General features: G+C 46.5%; 1 protein-coding gene across 3 annotated transcripts in view; it reads right to left on the reverse strand.

The window, feature by feature from the left end:
* The window catches only part of BSN (bassoon presynaptic cytomatrix protein), an 89051-nt gene that overhangs the window by 51293 nt on the left and 10987 nt on the right, over positions 1–26771 (reverse strand). For 2 of the 3 annotated variants that reach the window (XM_059856224.1, XM_059856223.1), the window contains exon 2: positions 15693–16092. In XM_059856224.1, the coding sequence (XP_059712207.1) occupies positions 15693–16092 (400 nt within the window). Of the gene's footprint in view, positions 1–407; positions 626–15692; positions 16093–26771 lie in introns of those variants that run through there. The other variant, XM_059856225.1, reaches the window with a different exon arrangement.

Raw genomic sequence — 26771 nt, forward strand, 5'->3', positions numbered from 1 at the left:
GCTTGCCAGAAAATAATCAACTTGCTCGCTTGCTGGCGAGTGAGAGGAACCAACCCCCAAACTCATCTCCTTCTCTGCAAATAACAGATGGGAAACTGCGTTTGTCCAGAGAATCGAGCTGCGAAATAAGACAGTGCCATTTCATCCTATGAGTCACTTCTCAAACAGTTTCCTTTCTCTGGTTAGCACTCCCTGAACCAACCCCAGGCTACTTGAGCATGTCTCCTCTCTCCAAAGGGTGTCAGGAGGCACTGACCCCCCATGAGGCTCTGCAGTTTCAAAGACAACCTCCAGCACCTGCACCTCGCTGCTCGGTCCACCTTTCCCTGCACCACATTACCACGGACACAGGGATGAAGCACACGATCAAAGGAAATAACTGCACGCCCAACAGCTTTGCAACTAACCTCGATCCGCCGTCATAGGCAGGACGGTGCTCCCAGGCAGCATCCCCCATGGCTAGCTCCTCAGGAAGTGAGAGCATCCCCTCCTTCACTGCTTGCCCTTGCTGGCAGAGAGGAGCAGATGGGCAGAGGAAACCTTTCCAGCGCCAGACCCAGCGCTGCTCCTCTGCTCCCCCCGGAGCGCGGGTCCCCCACCAGACAAGGCGCTGCCTAGCTAAGCAAACCGGCAGTGCTGCCGCCCGAGGCAAAGGGACAAGTCCTTCCAGTTCATTAGGGAAGGTTTCTTGTGCGATTTGCTGCCTCACTAGCTCCTGTTTAGACAGCCTTTGTTCCTCGTCCGCAGGAGCGCATGAAAGATTTGGACGTCTGTACGTGCTGGGAGGACGCTGTTCCCTGGGCCGGGCAGGGAGCACGGCAGAGAGCTCACCCCGGGCTTTAACCTCCCGAGCTCCGCACGCCGAGGTGCTCTAAGTGCAGCCCCAGGTCCCTCTCGCTCCGTAATGCGGGACTTCCATGGGAGCCCTCTCGGCCAAGGAAAGCCTAATGGCTTGCTTTGCCTTTTTCTGCTGCTGCTCCCGTGCCCTGCCGCCAGCCGAGGGACGGACGTCCTGAGTAACAGGAGCCTCCGGTCCTGCTCACTCATTGTCTCCTGTAGAACTAAAATAGCAGCCTGGGAGGGAGCAGAGGAGCTCAAAACTTTCCATTCCCTGGTACCTTCTGCCCAAAGAAGAGGAATACATGAGGCCACGGAGCTCCTCGGGGTGTCATGTGCAGCAGTGATGCAGTTCACAGCTATAATGCTATAAAGAGCACAGGCTCTCCCAGTAAATAGACTTGTAACAGATCAATTTAAAAGCAGCCCTATTTCCTATTAGTAACACAGAATAAAATCATCCATTTACTGTATGGCTCACATTTATTCAGCTCTGTGTGGTCCCTGTTGTAGCCTCGCTCATCAGCTTCCAGCTCCTTTGGGAACCCTCCTGGACAACTACAGCAATGGGAGATAATGGCTGTAGCTCAGGGACTAACTAAACACTCTTTAATATTTAAAGGTCCTTTCACCCCCAAACTTTGCACTACCTTGGCAGCATCAACATCTGAGTATAGCACAGCAGTGATGAGGGCAGAGAGGAGCGTGATCCTCTGACCCACGTGTCTAGGATGGAAGATTTTAAACACTAAAAACAGTTCTGGTGCTGGCATAAACAGCACAAAGTGTTTTCAGAGACAGGTTTGCAGGCATACCTGATGTTATGGCCTCACACCTTCTCCAGACTGAAGGAGCCAGGTTAAGTCTAATTTTTCCTGGGCAAGTGTGTATTTATGAGTGAAGCCACTGGAATGAAAAACTTGTGTGAATGAGCACATCATAGTGGATCAGTGCATCAAAGCAGAGTGTATCTTTTGACTTTCTTTTTTTCTTGTTGTTGTTATTCTGGATTAAATATGTAACAAATGCTCTTGCAGAATTTAAGGCCTGAAGATAGACAAGCCACTGCACAATCTTTTTACATACCTAAACAGACTTAATTGCTCAATTATTCCAGATAAACACGATAAGTTGCCTGTCATGAATAATTTATAATCCAGCTAGCCACACAATCTGTGAAACACAAATCTATGGCTGCAGCAAAAGAAATGCAAGCAGATGCCATGATCCCAAGACACCCTTCTGGATACTAAATGCTGGCCAAAGGAGCAATAGGCTGCCCAGGGCAGGTTTGATCTTCCACAAAGCCCTCTGCACAGCCCAGACCTTCATCTTGGTGAGAGGATGCAATTATTAACAAATGAAATAGGGACAAAGTATGGGTGTACACCTTAGAGCAGGCAGGCACAGCTCACACCCCCCTCCTGTTCATGGTCTGGGCACGGCTGGGCGTCCCATACAGCCCTTCCTGGGTTGTACTGGTTTCCCCAGGAATTGCATCAGATGATGGTGATGAGCTGCAGAGCTGCAGTGAGGAATGGCAGGATGCAGTGCTGGAGGATGGAGGCTCACAGGGCCTGCCACAAGGGACAATGCTCAGGGTGCCAGGGAAGAGCCAAGGGAAGGAGCACTGCCAGGGGAAGGAAAAGGTCCCATCCAGGCAGAACTTACCATGCTTGGATAGGAGAGACCTGAGAAGGCAGCCTGGAAGGAGTCCAGAAGGAGGGTTAATCCTAAATCCATGACAAAGCCATCCCAGGCAGCTCCCTTCCCAGGGCAGAGGGAAAACACACCAGGCAGAGGGGCAGGTACCAGCTCCTGGCTTCGGTGACCCCAGACAAATGCAAGGGGCTTTCCCGTGGGGCTCAGGGCCGTACCACAAACCTTGAGCCTCTTTATGACTCTCTGAGAAGCAGAGGAGAGGCACTGGGTAGATTTCCTTCAGCCTGGGCATCCCTTCCCAGAAATAGCTTGTCCAGTCACCAGCAACCTATTTTAAATAAATTAGAATAGGTTTTTTGTGTTGGAACTCCTATTCCCATCCAAATACACCTGGACATCCAAATTAACCTGGCATAATGACATAAGTCATCATCTACTAAATAAAATTTACACAAGAATCTGCAAACAATTCGTTTGCATAGATATCTGTAAATCCACATCACTTTTAATTGGGTTTTTATGCTATTATTTAGCCTTGAAGAAGGGGCTACTTCACTGACAGCCAGTCTACAAGAGCAATCACCCCGTCATAAAAAAAAATAAATGCTAGTTGCAAAGCAAGATTAAAATTGGTCATTCAAATCATGATTTGATGAGAGTTGGAGTTGTTCAGCTTAGAAAGAGAAGACTCTAGGGACCCTTAGAGCCCCTTCTAGTACCTGAAGAGGCTACAAGAGAGCTAGAGAGGGACCTTTTACAAGGACATGGAGTGACAGAAAAACAGGGAACAGCTTCACACTGACAAGAGGGCAGGAATAGAGAGAATATTGGGAAGAAATTAATTACTGTGAGGGTGCTGAGGCACTGAAACAGGATGACCGGGGAAGATGTGAACTTCCCATCCCAGGACATGTTCAAAGCCAGGTTGGATGGAGCTTGGAATTACCTGGTTTAGTGGAAGGTATTCCTGCCCATAGCAGGAACTGGAATGAGATGAGCTTTAGGGTCCCTTGGAACCCAAACCATTCTGGGATTCTAGTCTACGATACTTTGCTTGCTGAGCTGAAGTCAGCATTGCCGTGGAGATCTAAACCAATACACCAGAAAGGTGAATAAACTCTTAATGAAAAAGAATCCTGCTACTTGAAAGATTGTCTTTTCTGCCACAACCCAAGCCAAAATTTGAAGTGACCCCATTCAGGAGCTTTCTGCAGCCTTCCTGAATGGGGACCCAGAGGATTACCACAGAGTAACCTGCTTAGGACACCTCAGCACAACTGAAAACGCTGGGCAAGCTCACAACAAAAGCCAGTTTAGTTCAGCTCAAATAAAGGGTCAAGTACTCAACTGCAAGACTACAAACTGCTACAAAAAAGAAAAGCACTACAACAGAAAACACTCAGGTAAAACACCAAAAATATTGCAGAAGCAAATGCTCTTCTAGGGCTTCTTAGCTTTCCTTTGAAAGATCTCCAACAAGCAGCACACAGGCAGTGCCAGTTGCAGTGCTCAGTGTCCATCCAGACAGCAAGAAAACTACAGAGGAGCAAACTGCACAGTTCAAGCTGATTTCACCCTGCTTTGATTTGCTCCAATGCCAATCAGAAACCCCTTCTGAAGAGAAACACTAAAACTTGTTGTCGTGCCCTGGCTGTAAAGCCAGGTGACTCATGTGTAATCGTCACTGACTTGATGACCCACAGGGCTCATTTTTTTGCAGGTGAAATAGCAGCAGTGACCACAACTCCCCTCACTTTCAGAGGTTCAGCTGGAGAGATCTTGCCTCTGATTTTCAAGTATCATGCACCAAAATACCCAGCTGAACAGTGGGAGCCACGCTGACTGCAAGCAATCAGCCCCAAACTGCCTCAAACCGGGCGGAGAAGGCATGGATTGGCCAGCAAGCGGGAAGCAGCAGGATCCACGCACCAGGAGGGAAAAACATTTGATATCCAAATAAACACCACCTTCCCATAAGCTTTTATCTGCCCACAGCCTTGTCTGTTGGCGTGGGCTGACTCCTGGCACACTGCAGAGAAAGAAAAGGAGGAGCAGGTCTGAAGCACGGGGTGCAGCAGGCGTTGGGATGCGGCACAGCACACAGTCCACGGGGATGCTGCTCTTTGGTGCACGGTGACCTGCTCCTGCAGGACAAGGGTCTTGCCATGCCAAGATCTTTGCTTCCCAGTAGGAGGCAGGCTGGATGGCATTGGACAAGTGCCTGCAGCTGGAAGACACGGGAAAAGGCATTGGATGGAGAAGAAGGGGGACTTGGGGTAAGAGCTTGAGCTGGCCAAAATCATTAGAAGGGCACGAAAGCTTTCAGTTTTTGCTGTAAGAGTGACATTGCCCAATTTTGGCTCTTGGTTGGAGATCCCTCAGTACAGTGGAGCTCTTCAGAGCTCTCCAAATGACATGTCATTCAAAACCATCAGGTCATGAGACTTTTTTGGGCAGAACTGCAAAAACTTTACACCCAGGATCCACATAAAGCATTATAATTCCAACATCTCCCCCTGGTTTCAAAAGAGATTTAGCACCTGGAATTAGTTATATTTCAGAAGTTGCCGGATTTTATTTTTCTTCCTAATTCAATAAAGCAGTGACAATTGTCTGCTGAGAGCAAGTAGTGGAATCCCAGAAGCAGCTCAAAGACAGATGGCAGCAGCAGCATGCCTGTTTGGGGATAGTTCTCAAAGCACTCTCCAATTTGAAAGCCACAATCATATCAGCTGGAAAATTAATATGGCAGGTCACAACATAAGGTAGAGTGTGTAAAAATAAATTTCAGGGCATTAGCTGGCCTGGCCCAGCATCTCCATACTGACTTGGTACTCCAAGAAAAAAGAACAGGCTTCATGTCCCAGTCTGCCAAAGGTCCCTTGAGCAGGTTGCTGAGGAGAAGATGACAGCACCACGCACTGGGTACAAGGGCTCACTTTAACTGGGTTCCACCTTTTGGGATGGATCCCAGAACTGTTGGTCTTGCACTAACATACCGTGCTCCATCAAATAATGAGAGTATTTGCTTTTCTCAAAGCTTGAAAGGTTTTGCAATACATAGAGTATGTGGGCAAAACAGAGGCAGGTGAACCCAAGGACAGGCCTCTCCTACAGTAAGTATGCTCCTTATTTCAGAGGAATCCAGAAATACAGATAAGTCAACTCTTTCTCAGGTCCCAGAGTAATTTTAACACAGACCACTAGTTTTTAGCCAAACCTCTCCACTAGACCTGGTATTTTATCTAGTGGGCATCATCCTGAGAACAGAGGTTCTCAGGGGGAAAGGGCAGCAAGCAGCACCTTCCAGGAGATCAGGACAGGCATGGGATGTCTTGTGGGGAGGAAGGGCAACACAGTATGCCTGAGAGAACAGGAAGGTCTGAACAGAACCAAGGAGCAGCTCAGAGCCATGACAAAGCTGTTTTTGGAGGCATCTCATATTCAAGGAGTCACACGGACATGCCCTTTACAGCTTCTAGGGTATTCTGAAGTTAAAGGGAAAAAACCCCAAAACTAAAATCCCAAGGGGAGCTCCCACTCCTAGGTCCAAGCCCAGCAGTGCCCCACTCCATCCCACCCAGCTGGTTGCTGCACTACACGTGCAGCCCTCTATGTTTGCGTCCTTAGCAGGTCTTTAATGGGGAACACTTGCTGATCCTGCGATTCCTGCAAAGCTGAGCTACGTGCAGTGACAAGCTCGTTTGCTCTTTGGGGACAGGGCCTCAAATAGCTGCTGGCTTGTGGCAATTAAAACGGCAGAGCACTGCCTGCGACTCCGGCAGCCCGCGCTGTGACTGATGCAAGCGCCGGCTGGAGCGCTCTGATAAGGACGTTGGATGATTCAGAATAATCTGGGCTTTGCTGAACAGATGAGCCCGAGTGTTTGTGCCTCTGCTTCCGTCTAATGGGAATACTGGGCTGTGCTCATTGGAAAGGGGAGAGGGTGGCTGTAGGTAGGAGGGCACCAGAACTTCCCCTCTCTAAGACTGATGGGCACATCTCTCCTGCCCGCTGCTCAGGTCTCTTTCTTCCATGGAGGTCTCCACCTCGAGGGTCTGGCCAGTCTGCCCCCTCAGCTTGGACATAGCAAGGAGATGGCAAAGGAGCTGGGGAGGGAACAAAAAGTCAATGGAAAAACTTCTCATCCTGAAGGTTTTTTGCAATGCTGTTGCACAAACAGCTGGGCTCGATTAAGATACAGGAGATGGGCATCAAAGTGGGCAGGGCAGGGATTAAGAGAGGAAGGGGAGGGACACACTTGTTCAGTCTTCAAAAACATCTTCTAGCTGGTGTAGTGCTGCGTTACATACATGCCTTAACTCCTTCTGACAAACCTTTAATCTCACCAGCCTGCTGCATAGTCTACTCCCATTCCATTACGATCACATTTTGCTCCCTGGATTTCCAGAGCCATTCTAACAATTTGGCTTTGATTTACTAAAAGCAGAAAGCCATGCCACCGGCGCAGTCTATTTACAACACAAACTGACTCCAGAATGGAAATATCCCCCCTTCGGCTGTCCTTGATCAAAAGGTTTGTAGCTGAGATAAAACACCATTTAAATCAGAGTTAAAATAGTCAGTTTTCATAGTCTGTCAGCACCATACCCCTCAGATCTGGGCCGTGCAGGAGCACAGCTGCATATCCTATCTCTGAAAAAAGCTGGGTATGGCAGGAGGGTGAGGTCTGGAAGCAAGGCTTGAATTAAGATGGTGAGAAATATCTTTGCAGGCATGAACTGCTGTTCTACAAACACTTCACTGCATACAGAGGGACTGCTTTCAGAAATCTCGGAGGCTTTTCAGTCCATCACACTATGTAAATCCCTTTTTAGCATCTAAATGTGACCATGGCCAAGACGCAGGGTCGGGAAGAAGCAAGGTGGTTCATTGTGGTAGGAGCCCACACAGCTCTAAAAATAGCACTAGTGATCAGCTAAATTCAGGTTACAAGAGACACTGACAAGATGCCACCACCTCTGTCTTTAAGGACCAGACAGACCTTGTATGTCACTATAATTCAAGGTGGGAAGAGCCATGTCACAACATCTCCTGTGCTGGGGTTGTCCCACTGGGCACCCCTTGCTGCACCAAAGATGCAGACCTGGGACAGCGCCTTAGGGGTGGGTGCAGAGTGGGTGCTAAAGTGCCTGACACCCTCCATTACAACCACCCTGCTCTCTGCAGCTTGCAAAAAGACCGTAAATAGGAATGAATTCAGCTAGGATTAACTCAATCCCCATCAAAGCACTGAAAGCTCTTGAAGTTTCCTCCTAAGCGCTCCCCGAGGCAGCGCAGCGTTCCGGCAGCAAACACACATCACAAACCAGAGGCACAAGCGAGGGCTGTACAGCCCTGCGCAGCTCCGCTCCCGGGGCTGCGGCGTGTGCACCGAGAGGGAGCTGAGGGACTCAAACACTGAGCGAATTCACACACTTCACCGGTAGGAAAACCTGGAGCAGCACCGGTGTGAGCAAAATATCCCCATCTACCACCACGGGCTGTAAGGGATCTTTACCCGTCTGCCCGGGGATGCTCAGGAGGAGGGAGGGAAAGCGAGCAGCCGCCACAGCAAAGCTCTCAGAGACAGGGAGCCGCTGACTCGGTACCCTGCATCACTATGGAAAGCTTGACAGCCGCTTCCGATCCTCAGCTGGCTTTTCTTTTTAATGATGAAGCGATCTGGGAGTTGAAAGCCAGAGGAAAACCACGTCTCATCCAAGCAAACAGCTTGTTGTAACTTAATGTACCGAGGGAAGGAGGGCGCGGGGCGGCGGCGGCTCAGCCCGTGCGGCTTGCTGGGCTCGGCATTCAGCGAGCGGCAGAAGACGCCGAGCGGAAAGGAGGCCACTTCCCATCCCTCGGGAGGGCTCCTCTTCACTTGCAGCTGTTTTAATTACCCCTCTGCACCGCAGCATCGCTCCAGCCTGCGGGAAGCCGCGCTCTCCCGCGCCCTCGGAACAATTTAAACATGCCACCGCAGCCCCCGCGGCTCAGCCGAACCAGCCGTGAGAGGAGAGGACCCACCCTGAGCAACACCAGCCCCCTCAGTCACCAGCAACCGTTTAGCCAGAGATCTTCTTTGACATTTTCTGCCAGCGAATTTTGCATTATTTGAATCATCCACGCAGAGCATAGCAAAAGGCGGCACATTGGGAGAAACAGCCAGAATTACTCATGAGCTTTTTCTTTTCACGGGCTCTAACTTAAATTGCGATCTGTCAAACAGATGAGTCGCATGTCATTGTGGATGGCTGGAAAAAGCTCCTGCTCGGGCTGCAGCAGGGGCCAAAAAGGCAAATAAGCCATTTCTAAGTAGAAAAGCTCAGCAAGAGCAAGTGTGCTACTCTCCAGCTCCACTTGAGTTGCTTCATTCAGTGTTAATCACCCCATTAAAAAATTAAAGTCCACCAAGGGATAACAGACACATCCTTCACTGCAACGCTGCAGATACAGGATGGAACACCTGGTGTAGGGATAAAGGGATTAAGAGGTGAAGGGCAACGGTGAGGAAGGGCTAAAACATGGCAAATATGTGTACAGATACAACCTGTTAGTTCAGGGTGATAAATCCCATGTTCCTATTAATATTTTCTCACCATAAAAAAATCCACAGACTATTCCGTGCAGACACAAAGAGCAGATTTTTAGTGGCCAGCTCACAGGGTTCTCTTGAGGAGAGCTGTAGGGCAGAAAGCACTGGTCCCACCTGCCCATGGGGCAGATGCTGACCTCAGACACTGAGATGGAGCAGCCCTGTGGCAGCAGATGAGGCCAAGCATCCCTGCCCAGGCAGCTGCAGCCCAAATTGCTGTATCCTTAGGAGAAGGTAGCAGGCATGCCAAGCCCCAGCTCCTGCAAACAGCATCACCCACTGTCCATGCAGGTCACTGCTGGCTAAAGCTCTGCTAAAAACAAAGAAAAAACTGGAATAAAACACACATCTCACTCCTATTGCACAGCAGGATCCAATGGAAAATTTCTCCCAGATCTGCAACGTAATGCCAACGACAGATTTATTTTTACAGCTATATGGTGAAGGAGGATGATCTCAAAAGACAAATCATTCTAAAATGGGCAACTTGACTCAACAACACAAGGGTCTGGCTGAAAATAAGGTACTACCTACCACGTACACACACAAAAAGCTGTCTAACACCACAGCTGAACAAAAACACTGCTTGCCCAAGGGTGTCCAGGGCTTTGATCTGATCACAGGAGGAAAAGACACACCTCTGAACTTGCTGACAGGTGAACACAAGGAAGGACAACTGCTGACAGAGCCAGCCACACCTCCCCACAGACACCACAAGCATGACACCAGTGTGAAATGCCCCAAAGGATGCTAGACCAGAGAAACATTTATTTTTCAGACTCAACACCTATTCTTTAAAATGAGAGGGAACTATAACCTCTAAACAGAGCTTTGTGTTTATCCATGAGCACAATAATGCAGCTGCAGGACATGCAGGAGATGCAGGACCACACACATGCCAGTGGCTGAGGCTGGAGGTGCTTCATGGCCAGGAAAACTAACACTTGTTGAGGTCCCAAGGGCAGGAGAAAACCTTGTTGGCTTTGCCCTGTTCAGCTAGAGAAGAGACTGTGTAAATGTAATATCACTGTCACAGCTTATCCTGTGCCATCCCTCCCATTGCAAAGGGCTACATCCAACATGGAGTTGATGGACCCAGAGGAAACTTAAAAATTTAGGGAATGTCATGCCAGCGTGGCCCCACAGCTTCTCAATAAAGATCCAAAGAGGTGAAGAACACTTTGGTTCTTGAAAAGGCAGGCAGAAACAAGGGAGATCAAATTTCTCACAATACTCATGTTTAATTATCTATCAGAAAGTAGATCCCCGTTTTCATCCAGTCCTTCAGCGCTCAGCCCTGGGTGAAAGCACTGATGCCAACAGGGATTCTACCCACACTTGCACAGCATCAGAGACCTGTGAATGTTTGGATGTTGAATGAATGACAGGCAGGAGAGGAGATGGATGAGAGGAAGAGATGGGCATTCACTGCCATTAATAACAGCCATTGATTTAATGTAGAACTGATAACTCCCCCGGCCTGCTCAGCACAGCCCTTGCCTTGCAGGGTTTCTAAACCAGTGGTCACTAGTCAAGCCAAAGCCTCCTGCAGGGTAAATAAGTTAGATTGGGCCCCTAACTCACAAATATGCTGGGTTTTATTGAAAATTAGATACCAACATGGTGCAATGTGTAAAACTGGGACAATGAGCCAAATGAGAAGTGGGGTCCTTTGAAAGCAGTGTAAGAAGAGCTTCACAATTTCAATATTTGAGTTTTATTCAGTCATTTGCTAAATGATTGAGGTGATGCTGTGGGCAGGCACCACTCTTGACAGCAGTGGAAAAGGCTTTGGACCACAGACATTCCTCCAGTGCCAACAAGCGCCATTCCTCCCACCAGAGATGCTCTGCATTGTGTCACCCTTCACCTTCCCCCAACTTCTTTTTTCCACTTTGGGTTACCCAAATTTTCTTATACTACTGAGCAGAAAACCATCTGCTGTGAGGTTATGACAGGATAAACACAGCCCTACACAATGCTCACATTATTTCAGTCTCATCAGCTAATGGTCTATTTTCTATTAATGCAATTTAAACATTTACTTAAAAACTTTAAATTATTTTTGTGACTACCTCCTCTTGCTACAGATAACTCAAGAGGTGCTGAGAATTTTCTCCTGTCAAACAACCCTGACCACTGCTGGGAAACCAACTAGCAAGTTTTTAATTCTCCTTAAGACTTTTTACGTTCCGCTCGCAGGAGGTCTGGGATCAAAGGTCTGTGATGAGCTTACATGGCACAGAGCATGCAGGGAACAGATTTGCTCTCAAATATTTTGAATATTTCATAATTCATTATATTCATAGCATAAAAAGTACAAAGAACCTCTTCAATCTCCCTAAGTGTAGCTAAAAATGTGGGGCAGAACTGAAGTTTAACAATTATAAGTCATAAATACGGCCACAAATACAGCAAATAAAATCAAAACAGCTTGGGGAAAAAGCAGGGCCTTCAAAAAGAAAGTAATTTGGTAAAGAACACACATGCATAAACATGTTTCTTTTATTCAGGGAGGTGCATCTGAATATTTATTAAACTGTCGCTAATAAATGCTACTTCAAATTGAAAAAGGCACAATAGAAATGTAAGGCAGACAAGAAAGGTTTCCTCCAATCCTAAGTGGTTCCAAGCAGACCTATTAGGCAGCCAGGCATTTTGAGTTTCATTTCAGCTCTAACTAAAGCACACATTTTAATGCTGTGCTGCTGCTCTTGATTAAAATCAAACTCAAGTTCCTCGTGTTTTTGGTTTAGTGCTTAGGATGGTGAGAAAACAAATTAAAAGGAACCCAACAAATTTTAAGAGAAGACTGAAGAAGAAATTAATTTATCAAATTAGCAATGTGCAGCAGCACTTCAAAACCCCAGAGAAGCAGAAAGGATGCCTGCAGGTTACTCCTTATGATACCAAACAGAGCAAATCCAATCAGATGAACATGCTGCTGGATCAGTCAGGCGAAAGCCACAGGAGCGGAAGAACAAAGTGAAAGATGTATAAAAAGAGGATTTTCTAAACCTATTGTACTGGTTTGAAACTAAACTATTCCCCCTGGAGGAGATGACAGCATCACTGGTATGGTCCTGCAGAACAAGCCGTCCAAAAACACCCTCAGAGACAACACAGAGGAAAAGTAGAAAAAAAGTTTTAAGGAGAAATTAAAAATCATACTAGAATGTGAAAGCTGCAATGTTGCACTTAAAATAACACATCTCCATTCAAAAACCTGTTTTCTGCACAGGACTGGAAACAAACTGCTAGATTTTAGCACGTTATTTCAAAACTTGTTGTCTTTAATGGTGCCACCTTTGCTCCCTGCTTGATAATTCCCTTTCCTTGCTTAAAATAACTGTCTATGGCAAGAGCACTGACCTTCAGGAATAAGTGAATGAACAAGGAAAGCAGCCCGCCAGCACACGACCAAATTGAAAACGATGACAGCAGCTATTTCAGGGCATGGGATGAACAGAGGGAACAATATAATTATCTACATGTAAAATATGAGTGACACCAGCAGCAGACAGGAACTTCTGTTTGCCCAGTCTTGTGAAACAAGAACGAGCTGCTGCTCAAAGGAATAAACAGTCAGTGAAATAAAAACCCAAAAAGAGATGTTGTTTTTCTCAGCAAGCAATCAACTCAAGATGCCACAGAAGCTGATTGCTTCGTCAGCACAGAAATTCATGGCCTGCTTTTAAGATAAAATGACCATCAAGACAAACAAAAAGGAATAAAATAACAGCCAAAGAAAAATAGTATGTCAAAGGGAATTATGTGCTTCTGAGGAGAAGGTATTACTGAAGTACAAAGTGAAGGTGGTGCAGTCAACCCTCCTCTGAAAAATCTGCTATTGGAGTTGAAAGTGGCAAGACAGGGCTTGATGGATTACAGCTCACACACTAAGTCTATTATTTTCTTTAAATATATATTACAAAAAGCAATTTTATGCTATGGATATATATACAAGTAAAAGACTAATGAAAACAAAGTGTTTATACGAGATTTACACCCCAGCTCTCAAAATGGTTTGAGAGATCATTTTGCCAAACCAGCCCTGCGGCTCCTACCTCACCATGCCAGTGGTTTCCGGCAGTTCCACAGATTGCACAGGAGAGGATGTACCAAGCAAAACACAACTTTGGTTTTCTTGGGTTTGATTTTCTTAGAAAATGTGGTATTTTTTATGATTTAATCCTGCTAGAGAGTCTTGAAAGCAGAAAGAAGTCACAAATTCATATCTCCTGCAGCACGAAGTGGCAGTATCAACTATACACACAAAAGTACATTCATAAGGAAATGCAAATAGAGAACACAACACCTCATGAGCAATGCTGTGCAGCCACGCTGCAGCACCTGCTGGGTTGGAGGAACCAGACTGTGTGGATGTTTTCCCTGTGAGGGGAGGCAGTGGAGCAGCTGGGCCCAGCATGTCCACCCTTGGAAGGTTCCAGGACCCAATGGGGTACAGCCTTGAGATCCCTTCCTTGCTTGCTGCTTTGACCAGAGGTTAGGACAGGTAACCTCCAGAGACCCTTCCCAACCCAGCTCCCACCACCAAGACAGAGAGTACCCTTCCAGCTGCCTCCACTACTCCCCAGTAACAGCACCAGGATGCTTCAGGCACCTCTCTGTGTGACTCTGGAATAGCAGCACAAGGAATGATGTTGAGGAAAATGAGTCACACTTCCAAAAAGGCAGCAACCACTGCTGCTCCCCCAGCCAGCCCATCACAAGGGCTGCTAACATGAGCTGCAAACACTTCTCTTGGACAACTGTTTTCATCCCCCAGCTCCCACAACGACCTACTTACAAGTCATAAGGTTGCTTGCTCCTGAAATGCATATTAAACTCAGGACAGTCCAAAAAACAACATCTTTTTCCATTTCAGGTCCAATTTTTTTTGATTTGATGTTTAAAAATGCTCTGCAGTCAAACACATTTCTGAGGGCAGAGAGACCTAGAGATGCCAAGAGCGAAATGGCCTAGAGCTGCTAAGCAAAGTCTCTCTGCACAGACATATTTTAACATTGGTATCTGCAAGAGAGACTGGGGTAGTGCCCACTGTGGGTAAGCTCTCGGGGCAAAGCAGAAGAGACAAGGCCAGAAACTGAGTAACTGTTGCATTTTTATTTTGTTATTTCCTTGTTAACTGATACTGTTCAGAGTAACGGGACAACTTTCAAGGCAATGCTTGGACACCAAATTAATGTTTGGCAAATCAATTAAAGATGAAACTTAAAAGAGAAACAGAAAAGTAGCCCATGGCATTTCTTTGCAGGACTGAATTTCCACCACAGGGCTCTTTATTAAGATCTGAGACCTTATTCAGACCTTTGCAGAGGTAAATACCTGTAAATTAATATCAGTAACCAGCTAATTATGCATCATTATAGCAGGGGTATGTCCTTCACAAGGGCATGTAGTGACAGGACAGGGGGGAGTGGGTTCAAATTCAAAGAGACTATGTTTAGACTAGATAAAAGGAAAAAAATTATTTACTATCAGCGTAGTGAGGCACTGGAAAAAGTTGCCCAAGGAAGCTGTGAATGTCACAGCTTCCTTGGGCAACAGAATCCCTGGAAGTGTTCAGTGCCAGGCTGGATGGAGCTTGGAGCAACATGGTCTAGTGGAGGGCAACCCTGCTCATGGGAGAAGGCTGGAACTATGTGATCTTCAAGGTCCCTTCCAACCCAAACCATTCCATAACTCTATGATTTCTTCCATCAGGATAAAGGACTGGAAGGCAGGAGTTCCTCAAACAATGATGTTTAGACACCACTGCGTCTAGCATCAGCAGCAGGCATTGCATGCTTACCACAAAATGGCTACTGGCAGTAAATCCTGGGCATCCAGGGGGCTTCAGTGCCTAAATCCTGTCTTATCAAGCACTGGAGTGGCACAGTGGCTTTCCAAAGCGCAGCTTTAAGTTTCTGTTTTAAGATCAGAAACCCCTGTGGTTTGGCCCTTAACAGCTAAAAAACCCCATCCAATCACTTCCCACCCTGTGTGGAGATCTGTGGCCTGAGAGATTGGCACAGGGAGCCCCTCACCTCAGCCAGCCCCAGCATCCACCTCCGGCACCGCTGCCGGATCCGCCCCCGGAGCCCTGAGCATCCATGTCACACATCCCACGGAACGCTCCTCCCCCAGCATCCCCTGCCGCGTGGTGTGCACGACTCCTGGCACTTCCCTCCCTGCACCGAGCGTGACGCTGCTGGAACCCACCAGAACCTGCTGTGAGTCAGTGGCTGAGACACTCCTCACCTCAGCGGCCCAGCAGCCCCACTGCTCCTCTCCTTGCTGTCGAGTCCTTTGACTCTGGGACAATTTTGAGAATGGAGAATTCAGCATAACTGTTTTGGCGTCTCAACAGAGACTGAGCCCTGGTAATCTACCAACCCCCTTCAACTAATTTATCTCCCCCATTTCATCAAAGCTCACATTATCACAATTATTCCCTTAATACCAGGAGAACCCTTGCTCCTGGTCAATGCTTTGCAGCTAACAAAAGCAAAAGTGCAACTTCTGTGCTTGGAGAAAGCAAGAACCCCCCCGAAGCAGCCAGGAAGGCTGCATGAGGAAGAGAAGGCATTACCTGGGTGAGGTGCGGGTTGGGGTTGAAGCCACACTGGTTGCAGACCTTGCTGTGACACTGAGTGCAGGCATTGAAGTTGGGCTGGCCGGGGGAGGAGGTGAGCTCTGTCGTCTTGCAGATGGGGCAGAGGGTGCTGCTGGGGAGGGGGGCAATCTGCGGGACGGAGTAGGGAGAGGTGGGGGTGCTGCCCCGGTCCGGTGACACCGAGGGAGACCTCCCCGAGCCCTGGCTCCTGGCGTCCACCTGCAGCGTCCTCCGCGGCCCCTCTGCCGCCGGTCCAGGCTGGCCCCGGCCCCGCATCTCCCGGGGGCTCTGGGAGCTGGGTGCAGTCTGTGCGAGGGAGGGCGATGCTGACCGCTGGCCTGCCGCCTGGTCCAGCTGTTCTGGTCTCCTCAGCGTGCTGAAACACCATCAAAACACACATAATAAGCCCAGGTTTCAAACATCTGTATGCCAGTTAATGTAGAAAACTGCTACAGCACCCTCTCCCCCTCAAAATCCCAGCTCAGCCAAGAAAGCACAGCAAAACTCCACTGCAAACCAGAGAAATTGCTCAGATCAGCAGAAGGATACACATTACCTTAGGAAACAAGGCGTGATTTCAGCTTTCTCTTATATAACCCAGCGGCAGAGATGCAATTGAATTATTCGGTGTATTCTGAGTTGAACTTTAGTCAGAAAGTTGCACATAAAAACGTGCGTGAGAAGTTTGAGAAGCTCAGCCTCCTGCCAGCCAGGGCTCCCAGCACTTCTCCAGCTCAAACCTCAGCACAAACTCACTGGAAGAGGCAGCCGTGACTCTGCTTTGCAGCCTGCAGGGCCCTTTCTGCAGGGACACGACCAACACGCACTGAACTGGCTTCTCACAGCCTACTTTCACAAGTGGCTGTGAAACCAGAAGCCTGCAACGAGCCTATTTATTAAAGGAAAACCCCTTCAGAAGCCTAATGGAGGCAGGAGAACTACTTTTACTTCCTCACCTATCAGGCAAAACCATGCAAGTCACAGGTGAAAGCAGATAAGGGCTTGTTTCCCAGAGGCCACAGCAGTGGGAAATCAAGAGAGAGAACATTGGCTCCCCTTTAGTAATCAGCACTGAAGTGGCAAACACAGACAACAGGGATTTTGTGGGCTGTCTGCCCCCAGCTGAACCCTCTTCTGGGTGATGTGAGTCTTGCCTGGGCAAAAAAAGCCAGCTGGGATGACTCTGGTCACCAGGACAGGGTGACGAAACCTCCCTGTGAAACCAGAGCTACTTACAAGGAGCAACCATGAGGTTGGCATCGCACCCACTGCTGGTTCTGCAGCAGTCCCACAGCCTGTGTAGGATGCTCAGCACCCCACAGTGCTGAGGGATGCTCCTGGCCATCCCAAGAAGCTCTGAAGCAGCTCCAGGTGCAAGAGCTTTGAGCTGTTATGCTGCAGTGCACAGCATGACAGCCTGCACACCCTCCTCCCATGTGGTTTCAGGGCAGGCACCCTGTAATGTGCTGCTGATGGATCACAAGTGTACGAGAATGAATCTGTGATGGAAGATATTTGTCTAATTACCAAATAATTTGGTCCATGTGCTTATCAGTAATGCCCACAAATATTTCTTGAAAAAGCAGAAGCCCTAATGCCCTCACTACCTGAGATCTACAGCTGTTTAAGGAAAAGTATTACTCAGAACCTCAAATTTAATACATTGTTGATTTACCCAAGCAGGGTCTGACCTTATAAAGGTTTAAAAAGGGAACTTAAATGCATAAAACTAATGAAATTCAAAGTGCATGTTGCCAAAGTAATAGGAAGTCAGATGAAAATAAATAGTAAAATAGCACTTTGGGAATACTTTCCGGCTGCAGGTTGAAACCCACTTCTCTGGAGAAAGAATCACAATAATAATATAGCAAAGCACTGAGGGAGAGAGTGATCTGTTCTAGACTGAAGAGAAAATTGCTCCTGGCCCTACAGCAGCACCTGCCATGAATGTTGTTGGCATGTGCTGCTCCTCCATTGTTAGTTCTGACACCCTTCAGTTCAGATTTGGGGTTTGACTCCTGATGTCAAGGGCTGCAGAGCTCATAAAACACATAAAACCATCTGTAGCTGGTGGAGATGGGAGAGCTCAGCCCCAGACACCAGAAGGAAGTACTGTCAGAAAGCAAAATGCACCTTCTCACTTAAATTTAATATTTCTATAAAACCCTCAGCATTTATGTATTAGACACACCCTATCCTAATGGTGTATTAAACAACTCGGAAATAACATTATATGGTCAAATAAATAATTGTTGTTTGGAAAAGCAGAATGGTTTTCTGCCCAGAGAAGCTGTGCTACCCCATCCCTCGAAGTGCTCAAGGCCAGGCTGGATGAGGCTTGGAGCAACCTGGGATACTGGAACGTGTCCCTGCCCATGGCAGGGGGTGGAATGAGATGGTCTGTAAGCTTCCTACCATCCCAAACCGTTCTGTGATTTTATTCCACTGCCAATTTTAAAATTCAGGGTGTTTCCCCATTTGATATGAAAAATACTTGCCACCAAGTAAGAATTCTGACTCCATCAGGGAGCTGTTGGATAAGATACGGACAAGTTCAGATTTCCTACCCAAAGCAGTGTGGCTCTCTTGGAAATGCAAAAGCCCATGAGGAACAATACACCAGGTGATGTTATTTTGCCCTGAGCCTCATTGCTGGCACATCAGACACAGGAGGGTGGTTGGATGCTCACTGTCTGGCAGGTCAGTGCTGCTCCAGAGATGCTTTCCCAGACTGGGCTTGAGCTCCCTCCCAGCTCCCTGCACTTTTTCAAGTGCTAAGTAATGCCGGGCACCACCTCCGTCCCATTCCCAGCAGCAGTTTCACTCCATGCACTTCTACCAACACTGCATTTATTTATTTTATAATTATCCAGGATGCCTCAACTCCCCTGTGACACAGGCTGTGCTGTCTCTCACTTGCACCAGTTGAATATACCCGTGAAATTTTAAGACCAGAAGAAATCATCTGGTCTGTCAAATACAGTAACTCAATCCAGGAGAGATGCCTCAGGAAAGAACATGAGAATAGTCATATGGAATCAAACACAGGCCCACGCTCACTGCATCTTCTGCAAGGATGATCCAGTATTTGTATGATTTGTACCCATCTATGAAACCTTTTTTTTTCCTGTTACAAAAGCCCAAACTGCAGCTCAGCCCTATTTTGGTTTTTTTACAGGATTTATCACTGATAGTTAACTAGCACTGGGCTCCTAACTGGTCCCAAAGAATTCATCCCAATTCCACCAGAATGTCTATTAACAATTAAATTGGAATGCCTTAATAAGGCAGGATTTCCTGTGTTTGATGGGGGATGTATTGATTTTGCACTGCCCTAATTGCTGAATTAGAAATATTGGGTGATATGGAGTCAAAGATCTCTGCAGGGTCCAAACTCAGCTGCACTCTCTGTTATCAACAGAGCAATAATTTTATACAACTAAAGAATATCAAGTGTTTGACTGAGTGTATTAACAATTATACTGTTAAAGTTTTCATTTATGATCTCCTATGAATGCTTTTTACCACAAGAAGGGCAGGCAGGCAGCTCTACTCACCTGCCCACAGTCACTGGGAGGGTGGGCAGCTACTGTTTCCTTCCTTTTTTCATTGTTTTTAAATTGAAAAATTGTGTCTTTCTTCTTTCTTTCTAAAACTTCCTCCATTTTTCAGCACAAAGCTAAGTAACAGAAATTAACTCTCAGCTAAATGAAAGAGAGGTGGTAAAGCTGCAAGGTTGCTGCCACAGAGCCCAGAGCTAAAAATCACCCTGAGACATTAATCCATATCCAGCTCTGCCTCTCCATCAGATACTTCTGACTAAAAGGCCCAAAAATTCCCTAGTTCCACTGAGGAGCAGACATAGATATGAAACCAGCCTTTCTATTTAGGGCTGACACAACACCCTGGGAGGAGATGGATAAGTACTGAGAGGGAAGAGCTGCCCAAGATGATCAGAAGCATGAAATAGCACAAGGAAAACCAAGGGTCAAAGCCATTCACCACAAAACCAAGCTCAGCACTGTGAGATGTCCCAAGCACCTCAGATTTTTTATGCCTCATGTTTTCCCTAATGTAAAAATAATGTTTTTGCATTAAAATTACAAAAATGGGGAAAGCTTTAAAAACAAAGTCCTACTTACAGCCAAAACAAATGTTAGACTGCTTGCTGGTTAATATTTAATTTCAGAAAAACATGATTTGTCCTAAACCAAACTTTTGATGCTGCAGCAGCACCAGGGAAAAGATGTCAGCAGCATCACTGGAGATAAAAGCAATGCAATGACATAGCACTGGTTCACAATTCTCTGCCAGCAAATTCGTGCAGCTTTCTTATTTGGGAATTCCCAGGTAAAGTCAGGGTCTGTAGGAGGGAATTGCTCTAATTTAACTCAAGTAGGTTCATCTGTGCCACTAAATTTTACAGGCAAGACCCAGGCTTAGAGCCAGCATCCCAAGAGATGTCAACAGGCCCTTTTTCACCAGAGGTGCTAACTTGGGAGCAATAAACATTGCAAGGTAAATGCCAACACTGTTAATGTCTCTGCTATAAAATCAAGCAATTGCAATATTACACAAAATCTACATGCACAGCTGGTAAATCAAGTCTTGTTGACTTGTGTGGGAAAGTTTAAGAGACAGCATTGGTTTTCTACTGATTTATTGCTTTTTGTCTAATTTCACATCCCTGCCTTGAGCATACTGGCCACATCCACCTGCTCAGCTGCCACAAAACTCTGGCAGTGATTGCATCCACAGGAACTTGGCATTTGTGGTCTGAGTAAATCCTTCAGGAGCTGCAGCTTTTCTGTCCAACTGAGAAACACGGATTGCATCCCTTCCTCTGCCTGGTGCTAAGGGAAATGGGTCCTTGCTTGCTGGGCAACTGATCTAATTACTGCATTGTAGTAGATAAAAACCATGTAAATAAGTGGCAGTGTCATCATGGTTTTACAAACTGCATGCCCTGCTCAGGCTTTTCAAAAAGGAGTTGAGTTTGTCCATGGAAGGGAGCTCCCAGCTTCAAAACCAGATCAAAAATCAGCAAAATTAGGACAAGCAAGTCTTTTATGTTAGGAGAAAAAAAAAGAGGAAAAACTGGGTAGAAAAAGAGGGAAAACTATTCTTTATCTGCAGTAAAACCAAGGGGATGAGCAGCAAACAACTCAGGATAAAGCATGAAGAGAGACACGTGAAGAGGCTGACACCCAAAAGAGGGAGGCTGGGCTGACCAACAAGAATTAGAGCTGCTCAGCTACGAGCAGAGATTTGACCTAGTTGGTTTGACTGAAACCTGATGTGAACATCCACATGACTGATTTTAAGAATCACTGAGTATAACCTATTTAGAAAAAAAACAGGTAGCTAAACAAGCAGGCAGTTGTACTCTAGGTCAAAATGGCACTGGGTTTGACTTAGACATAATTCTGAATGGTTACAGGTTAGCAAAGGAACAGCACGGGATAATAGCAAATGTTAGCTGGTATACACTGCCTGTCAGCAAGTCTGACTAGAAAACAGGACAACCCTTTTAATAAATAAACAGAAAAAGAAGTGTCTGATGTGGAGGGCCCATGGTTTCAGCTCTGTGCACTGAAAATTTCACACTAGCGATGCACAGATATATCCCAAGCTTGGGTGTTCCATTGGGGGCAGCTTGTAGCTCTAAAAAGTCCTACATCCAACACAGGGAATCCTGTATCAGACTCTGCTTTGACCAAAAAAAAAAAAAAAGCCCCCAGCAGTTACAGAATTAAGCACCTGCTTAAATCCAAGTGCCCCTAAATTAATTACACTGATGTCCATGCAGAAAGAGAATCACTCTGGAAATTGATGGTTTAAAAACAGTGAATGCCACACAGCTGAAATCAAAATAGAAAACACAAAATGGTGACTAGAAACTGTCAGGGAGTATTTTATTAGATGGCAACACAACCACTCTTGTGAAAGGCCACAGTGTTTAATGACTTGCTTTTGTGAGCAGTGGAAAAACCCTGTTCTCCTGCAGCTTTGTGCTCTAGGGTTGCCTTATCCCCGTCAAATAAGATGCAGCTTCTGTCAGGCATTTTCCTGGTGACTGAGGCATCCCTAAAGCACATCTCCTGATGCTGACAGTGTACTTGAGCTCCTGCTTCCACCCCAGCTGGTAATCGTGCAGGTCCTTAACTCCACCCTCATACCTGTTCTCATAAACACACAGAAATGTGATAGTCTTGAGTCCTCTGCCTCATGTTACACCCTGCTGGGGCTGGGCTCCAAGGAGGGGCTGCCAGGCAGGTGGTGGCACAAGCCACTGAAAATCAAGCACCAAACTAACAGCCTTCCCCAGGGGGTGGTGCTGTCGTGGGGTGAGCAGTGCTGCGTGCACGGTGTGCCTGCCAGCTTCCTCCTCTGGCCCTGGTTCTTCAGGAGATGACACACTAGAGCTGCTGCTGGTTTTTCCTTCGTTTAAAATGCCATGCATGGAAAGGTAACAGGAACCAGGAGATTTCCAGTTTACACAGCCACCACAAACCAGTTATTCTCTGTCTTAGCACCATGTCTAGTTCAACCCAGAATCAGCAACAGGAGAACACATCAATGTCACTCTCGCTGCTGCTCTGTCAGGCACGGCTGTTGAGAAGCATCTGCCATCTTATTAGCTGAATCCTACACACCAGAAGAGAGGTTTATGACTGATTTAAGCTCTAAATAAGCATTTACTTGCTTATTTTCATTCCTGCACAACTGCCTTTTTGTAAAGGTTTGTGAATCATTATCATTTGCAGTTGGACTAAATGATCATTGAAAGCCCTTCCAACTTGAAATACTTTATTTTCAACCCTATTTTATTCTATTCTGTTGTTCACCATTCTAATTTTGCTACGTGGCAAGCAAATACTTAATTTGAACCTTACTTAGCCCTGGTTGAGCCAAGAGTAATTTCCCTTAGAGCACTTTGCAATATAAAACCAGAGCAGTGGCTCTTCCTGTTCACCAGACCAACATCCCCAGACCTTTCCAAAGAACCCCAAGGTCAGATGTCTGTTAGACACCCTACACAGACTATAACGAACATCTGCAATTAAATGCAGGCAACTGATCCCTATTGAGTCCAGAGCAGCCTCTATGAACCCCAAGACCTGAACTGGAGTCAGGGCAGAGTTTTGCATCTCTCACATGAGCTCTCACAAGCCAGAAGGTCACTGAGTGACCTGCAGACCACCCCCTGCTGCTCTGGGGAGCTGCTCTTTCAGCTGCCAATGCCTGAAACGTGTGGCCACCACCGTCAGGATCTTGGCCAAACCCTTCAGAGCCACAGGCAAACGGACCTGATGGAAGAGTCAGCAGGTAATGTTCTCAGTCTCATATATATCAAAGAGATCACTTCTCAGATAGCTTTAAAGGAGCAGGCACTATAAAGGTCCAAAGGTTTGAACAGGGTCTCCTTTGTAAATGATATAATTGTTGCTGAGAACATTAATGATCTTGAACTTCAAAGCATTGAAATATCCCAGGGGTAAGTGCAGCGTCCAATATTCATTCTACTTCAGCGACAGGGAAAATCTGTTTCCTCTGTGATAGCTGAAACCTACATTTAAATCTTCCACAGACAGAGTAGAAGCCACCTCTTGATCAAAATGCCATCAGCTGCACAGTGTGAGAGGAGCTGTACAGCCCAATGATGAGAACCAGGAAGGTGCAGGTGCAGAGCCAGGGCTTCACTGTGCCTGGGATGAACAAAGAGATCCTAGAAAGGCTATGGGGCATCTAGTCCCTCTCTCTCTTAGGAGGTATCTGGAAGATCAAAGACAAGGAGGAACATCACCTCATCCAGTGAATGGGTGCAGCTGGAAGGTTGGAAGGTCAGCTTTGGACCTTCAGTGCAGGTGAAGCCTTGGAGTCTTTGGGGAGACCTGGAGGGAACAGGAGGCATCAATCACCCCAGCTGTTGGACCTGAGGATGCTGCTGAAGGGGAGGATGCTCAGCAGGTCTGGGTCATTAAGTGCCCCTTGTTTAGCTGATGCTGAGGGTGGCCATGCTGCAGACTGCACAGGAAAGTGAGCTGCTGCCTGCAAAGCTCCTCTCCTCTTTACTGCAGGATTTGGAAGGTCTGCGATGAATGATGAAGAGCTGTGCCACAGAGTTATGGCCCTGTGACCAATACCAAGGAGCAGGTAGGGAAAGAGCAGCTAAAACAGGGATAAACATCCCCAGGAGCCATGGAGAGGTGTGGGCTGGAGCCATCTCTTCAGTCTGATTTCCACTCAGCTGCTCGATGTGTTGCCTCCATATCCTTCCCTGGTACAACTGATTGCTATGAGCAAGTCATTTATGTGTGTTAAAATTACATAAAAGAGCCATGATAATCTTGAAAGTACTGTGGGCAGCAGAAAGGACAAGGATGCTGGGGAGAGTACCCCAGGCAAGGAGCAGCTGCTCCCCTCAGCCTTCATCCACTCACATCCTACATGTGAGCTCTGGCAATTAAAGGGTAGAAGAGCTGATTGCTGCAGTCACGCTTAACTGAAGGCCTTTGTCCCAGGAAAGCCAACACCATGAATTACTGCTCTGTATTTACAAAATGCCAGCAAAGCTGAAAGATAAACCATGGCACGAAGCTAAGGAATTTTTATGGCACACGGCTGGTGAAAGCTTATCTTGTAAATCTATGATTATAACCCACGCCTGCCCTCCTTGAGAGCCTCTATGATTTTAATTAGCAGCGACACAATTTTTTGTTTAGTTCATTAGCTGTTCCCTAAAGCAATGCAGAATGAAGCTACCTGCTCTGGACCTAATCCTGTGACAGGAACACGCCTGCTCTGAGGAGCCAAACCTGACACACAAACTTTCAGTAACAGTGACTGCAACAGACTTGGCTTCAATCTATTTGCAGGACTGGGAAAAAACACAGAAATGCACATTATTACTATAATTTTCAGATACAACCAGGAAATAAAGAAGAGAAAATTGAGAAGATTTGTTAGAAAGAAATTAAAAGCAGCAGGTGGAAGGGTAACAAAGGGAAGTTTCCATGGCACCTGTTAGCAAAACATGCACCATCAAGAAAAGGTTTAAGACATGGCATAACACAGCAATATCATTAGACAACCAAGCTAAAGGAGTAAAAGGCAATACCTAGTATGAAAAATCATCTTAAGTGGAAGAATTGTTGGGATAAAAATCTAGAAAGAAAGGGAAGAAAGAAAGAAGTAATAGAAGAAGAAGAAATAAGGGGAATCCTTCTTATGGGTTAATAACTTATCAGGATTTAGGACACCAAGGATAGAGGCAGATGGTCAGGTTTTCACAAGCAGAGGTGCAGGATCTTGCCATGGGATAAATGGGATATTCATAAATGGCTTGGGAAGGAGGGGGGATAAAGAAAGGACAAGTTTGCTGAGCCATGCAAATTTATTCAGCATATTCAAAGCTAAAGCTGAATGCAAAGAGCTGTAGAAGGCTCTCCTGAACTGGATGTCTTGAAACATCATGGCAGGTGAAATCCAAGGTCAAGAAATGCAGAGTGAGGCACAGAGAACAACCATAGCCAGATGTAGTGATGGGTTCTAAATCAGACACTGATGCTCTGCAAAGAGTTCTGCAAGCCATGTTGGACCATTCTCAGAAAACATCAATTTAATGCTCATCAACAAATATAGAACAATCCACCCCAAAAAATATACAATTAAGTTATTTTGGGAAAAACGCATTTTGGAAAGCAATTCAAAGAGAAGAGCAAAGGCAGCCTGTTCCCTTGACTTGCTTCTGGCTTCCTTCCCCACAAAGAGTGGCACCAAGGTCTGGTTTTGCAATTCTCCCTTTTGCATTCAGGCTTGACTCTGTCCAGGAGCTGGATGGATTCCTGCAGGTGCTGGCTGGCAGCACAGAACAAATCCAACACGAGCACTGTTTGTCACAGGTGGGCAAAAAAGGGTCAGTCCAGGGGTCTGACTCCAACAAGTCAACATCCCCAGTCATGTCCACACCACACAAGGGTCCCCAGACGTCTACCTTCCACAAGAAGTTGGTATTCAACCATTAAGAAACTGGGAAGACTGCAGGGCCCTCCTTTTGGATGAGTTCCACCCATGCTCCAAAATTAAAATCTGATGCAAAAAAATGTATCATTATCCATCTCCATGACAGCTTGAGTCAACCAAACTCAGCCCAGAATGGAGAACAACATTCATTCCAGGCATAAAAAAAAAGGAAGATCCATCAGAAAGAGAAGTGCTGTTAAAAAAGAGGCAGTAATGACAGACCAGAAAGAAACTGGTTTGTATTTTTAGAAAAAGGAAAGAAAAACACAGTTAAAAAGCAATTTCCAGGAGAGGAAATCAGAGTGCCATACTGCAGAGAGACAGGCAGCTCCTGGTGACTATGCAGCAACCAAAAAATCCTGACTTTGCACCCTCATTTATCGAGCCTGGGCAAATGAAACAAAGCACCTAATTTTTTGTTTGTGTCTGTGAAAAACCATAGCATTTTTATCCATCCTGCAGTTCGTATCTTTGCACCTCTACACATTTTGGCTATCTCATAATAGTCCCTTTACCTCTTTCCCAGGCCACTTAGGTGCTTAATTCTATTTTTTTGTTGTTGCCTTAGGTTACCAGGAGAGCAGATATCCGAGGTGTGGAAGAGCAATCAAGAGATCATTTGGGCAGGGACTGAGGAAACAGCCATCAACTGATGCCCCATGAAGAGCTCCAAATACAGCAGATGTGGAGGAGGGGTACGTGGAAAAACTGATGAGCCCACATTTCCCTGTGAGGAGGAGAAATCTGTGTCCAACACAGCCAGATGCCTTTAAGCAAAATCGTCACATCAGGTTATGTTTCTCAGAAACACTTCTCAGCTGCAGAGGTTTCTTCCTCCCTGACATTCCCCACACCAGCTCACAGGGTCCAAAAATGTCTGTTATTTAGGACTGTGGTTGCAAGTGCCAGGTGGGACACTGCCCAGGGGCTGCCACTGGATGGGCTCAGTGTCAGTGGTTTTGTGTCTTAGATTTGCACTTTCTGGTTTTCAGAGATATGAATTGGAATGGCAAACCAAACTCAGAATTA

The sequence above is a fragment of the Haemorhous mexicanus genome, chromosome 11 (assembly GCF_027477595.1).
Source record: "Haemorhous mexicanus isolate bHaeMex1 chromosome 11, bHaeMex1.pri, whole genome shotgun sequence".
NCBI classification, from domain to species: Eukaryota; Metazoa; Chordata; class Aves; order Passeriformes; family Fringillidae; genus Haemorhous; species Haemorhous mexicanus.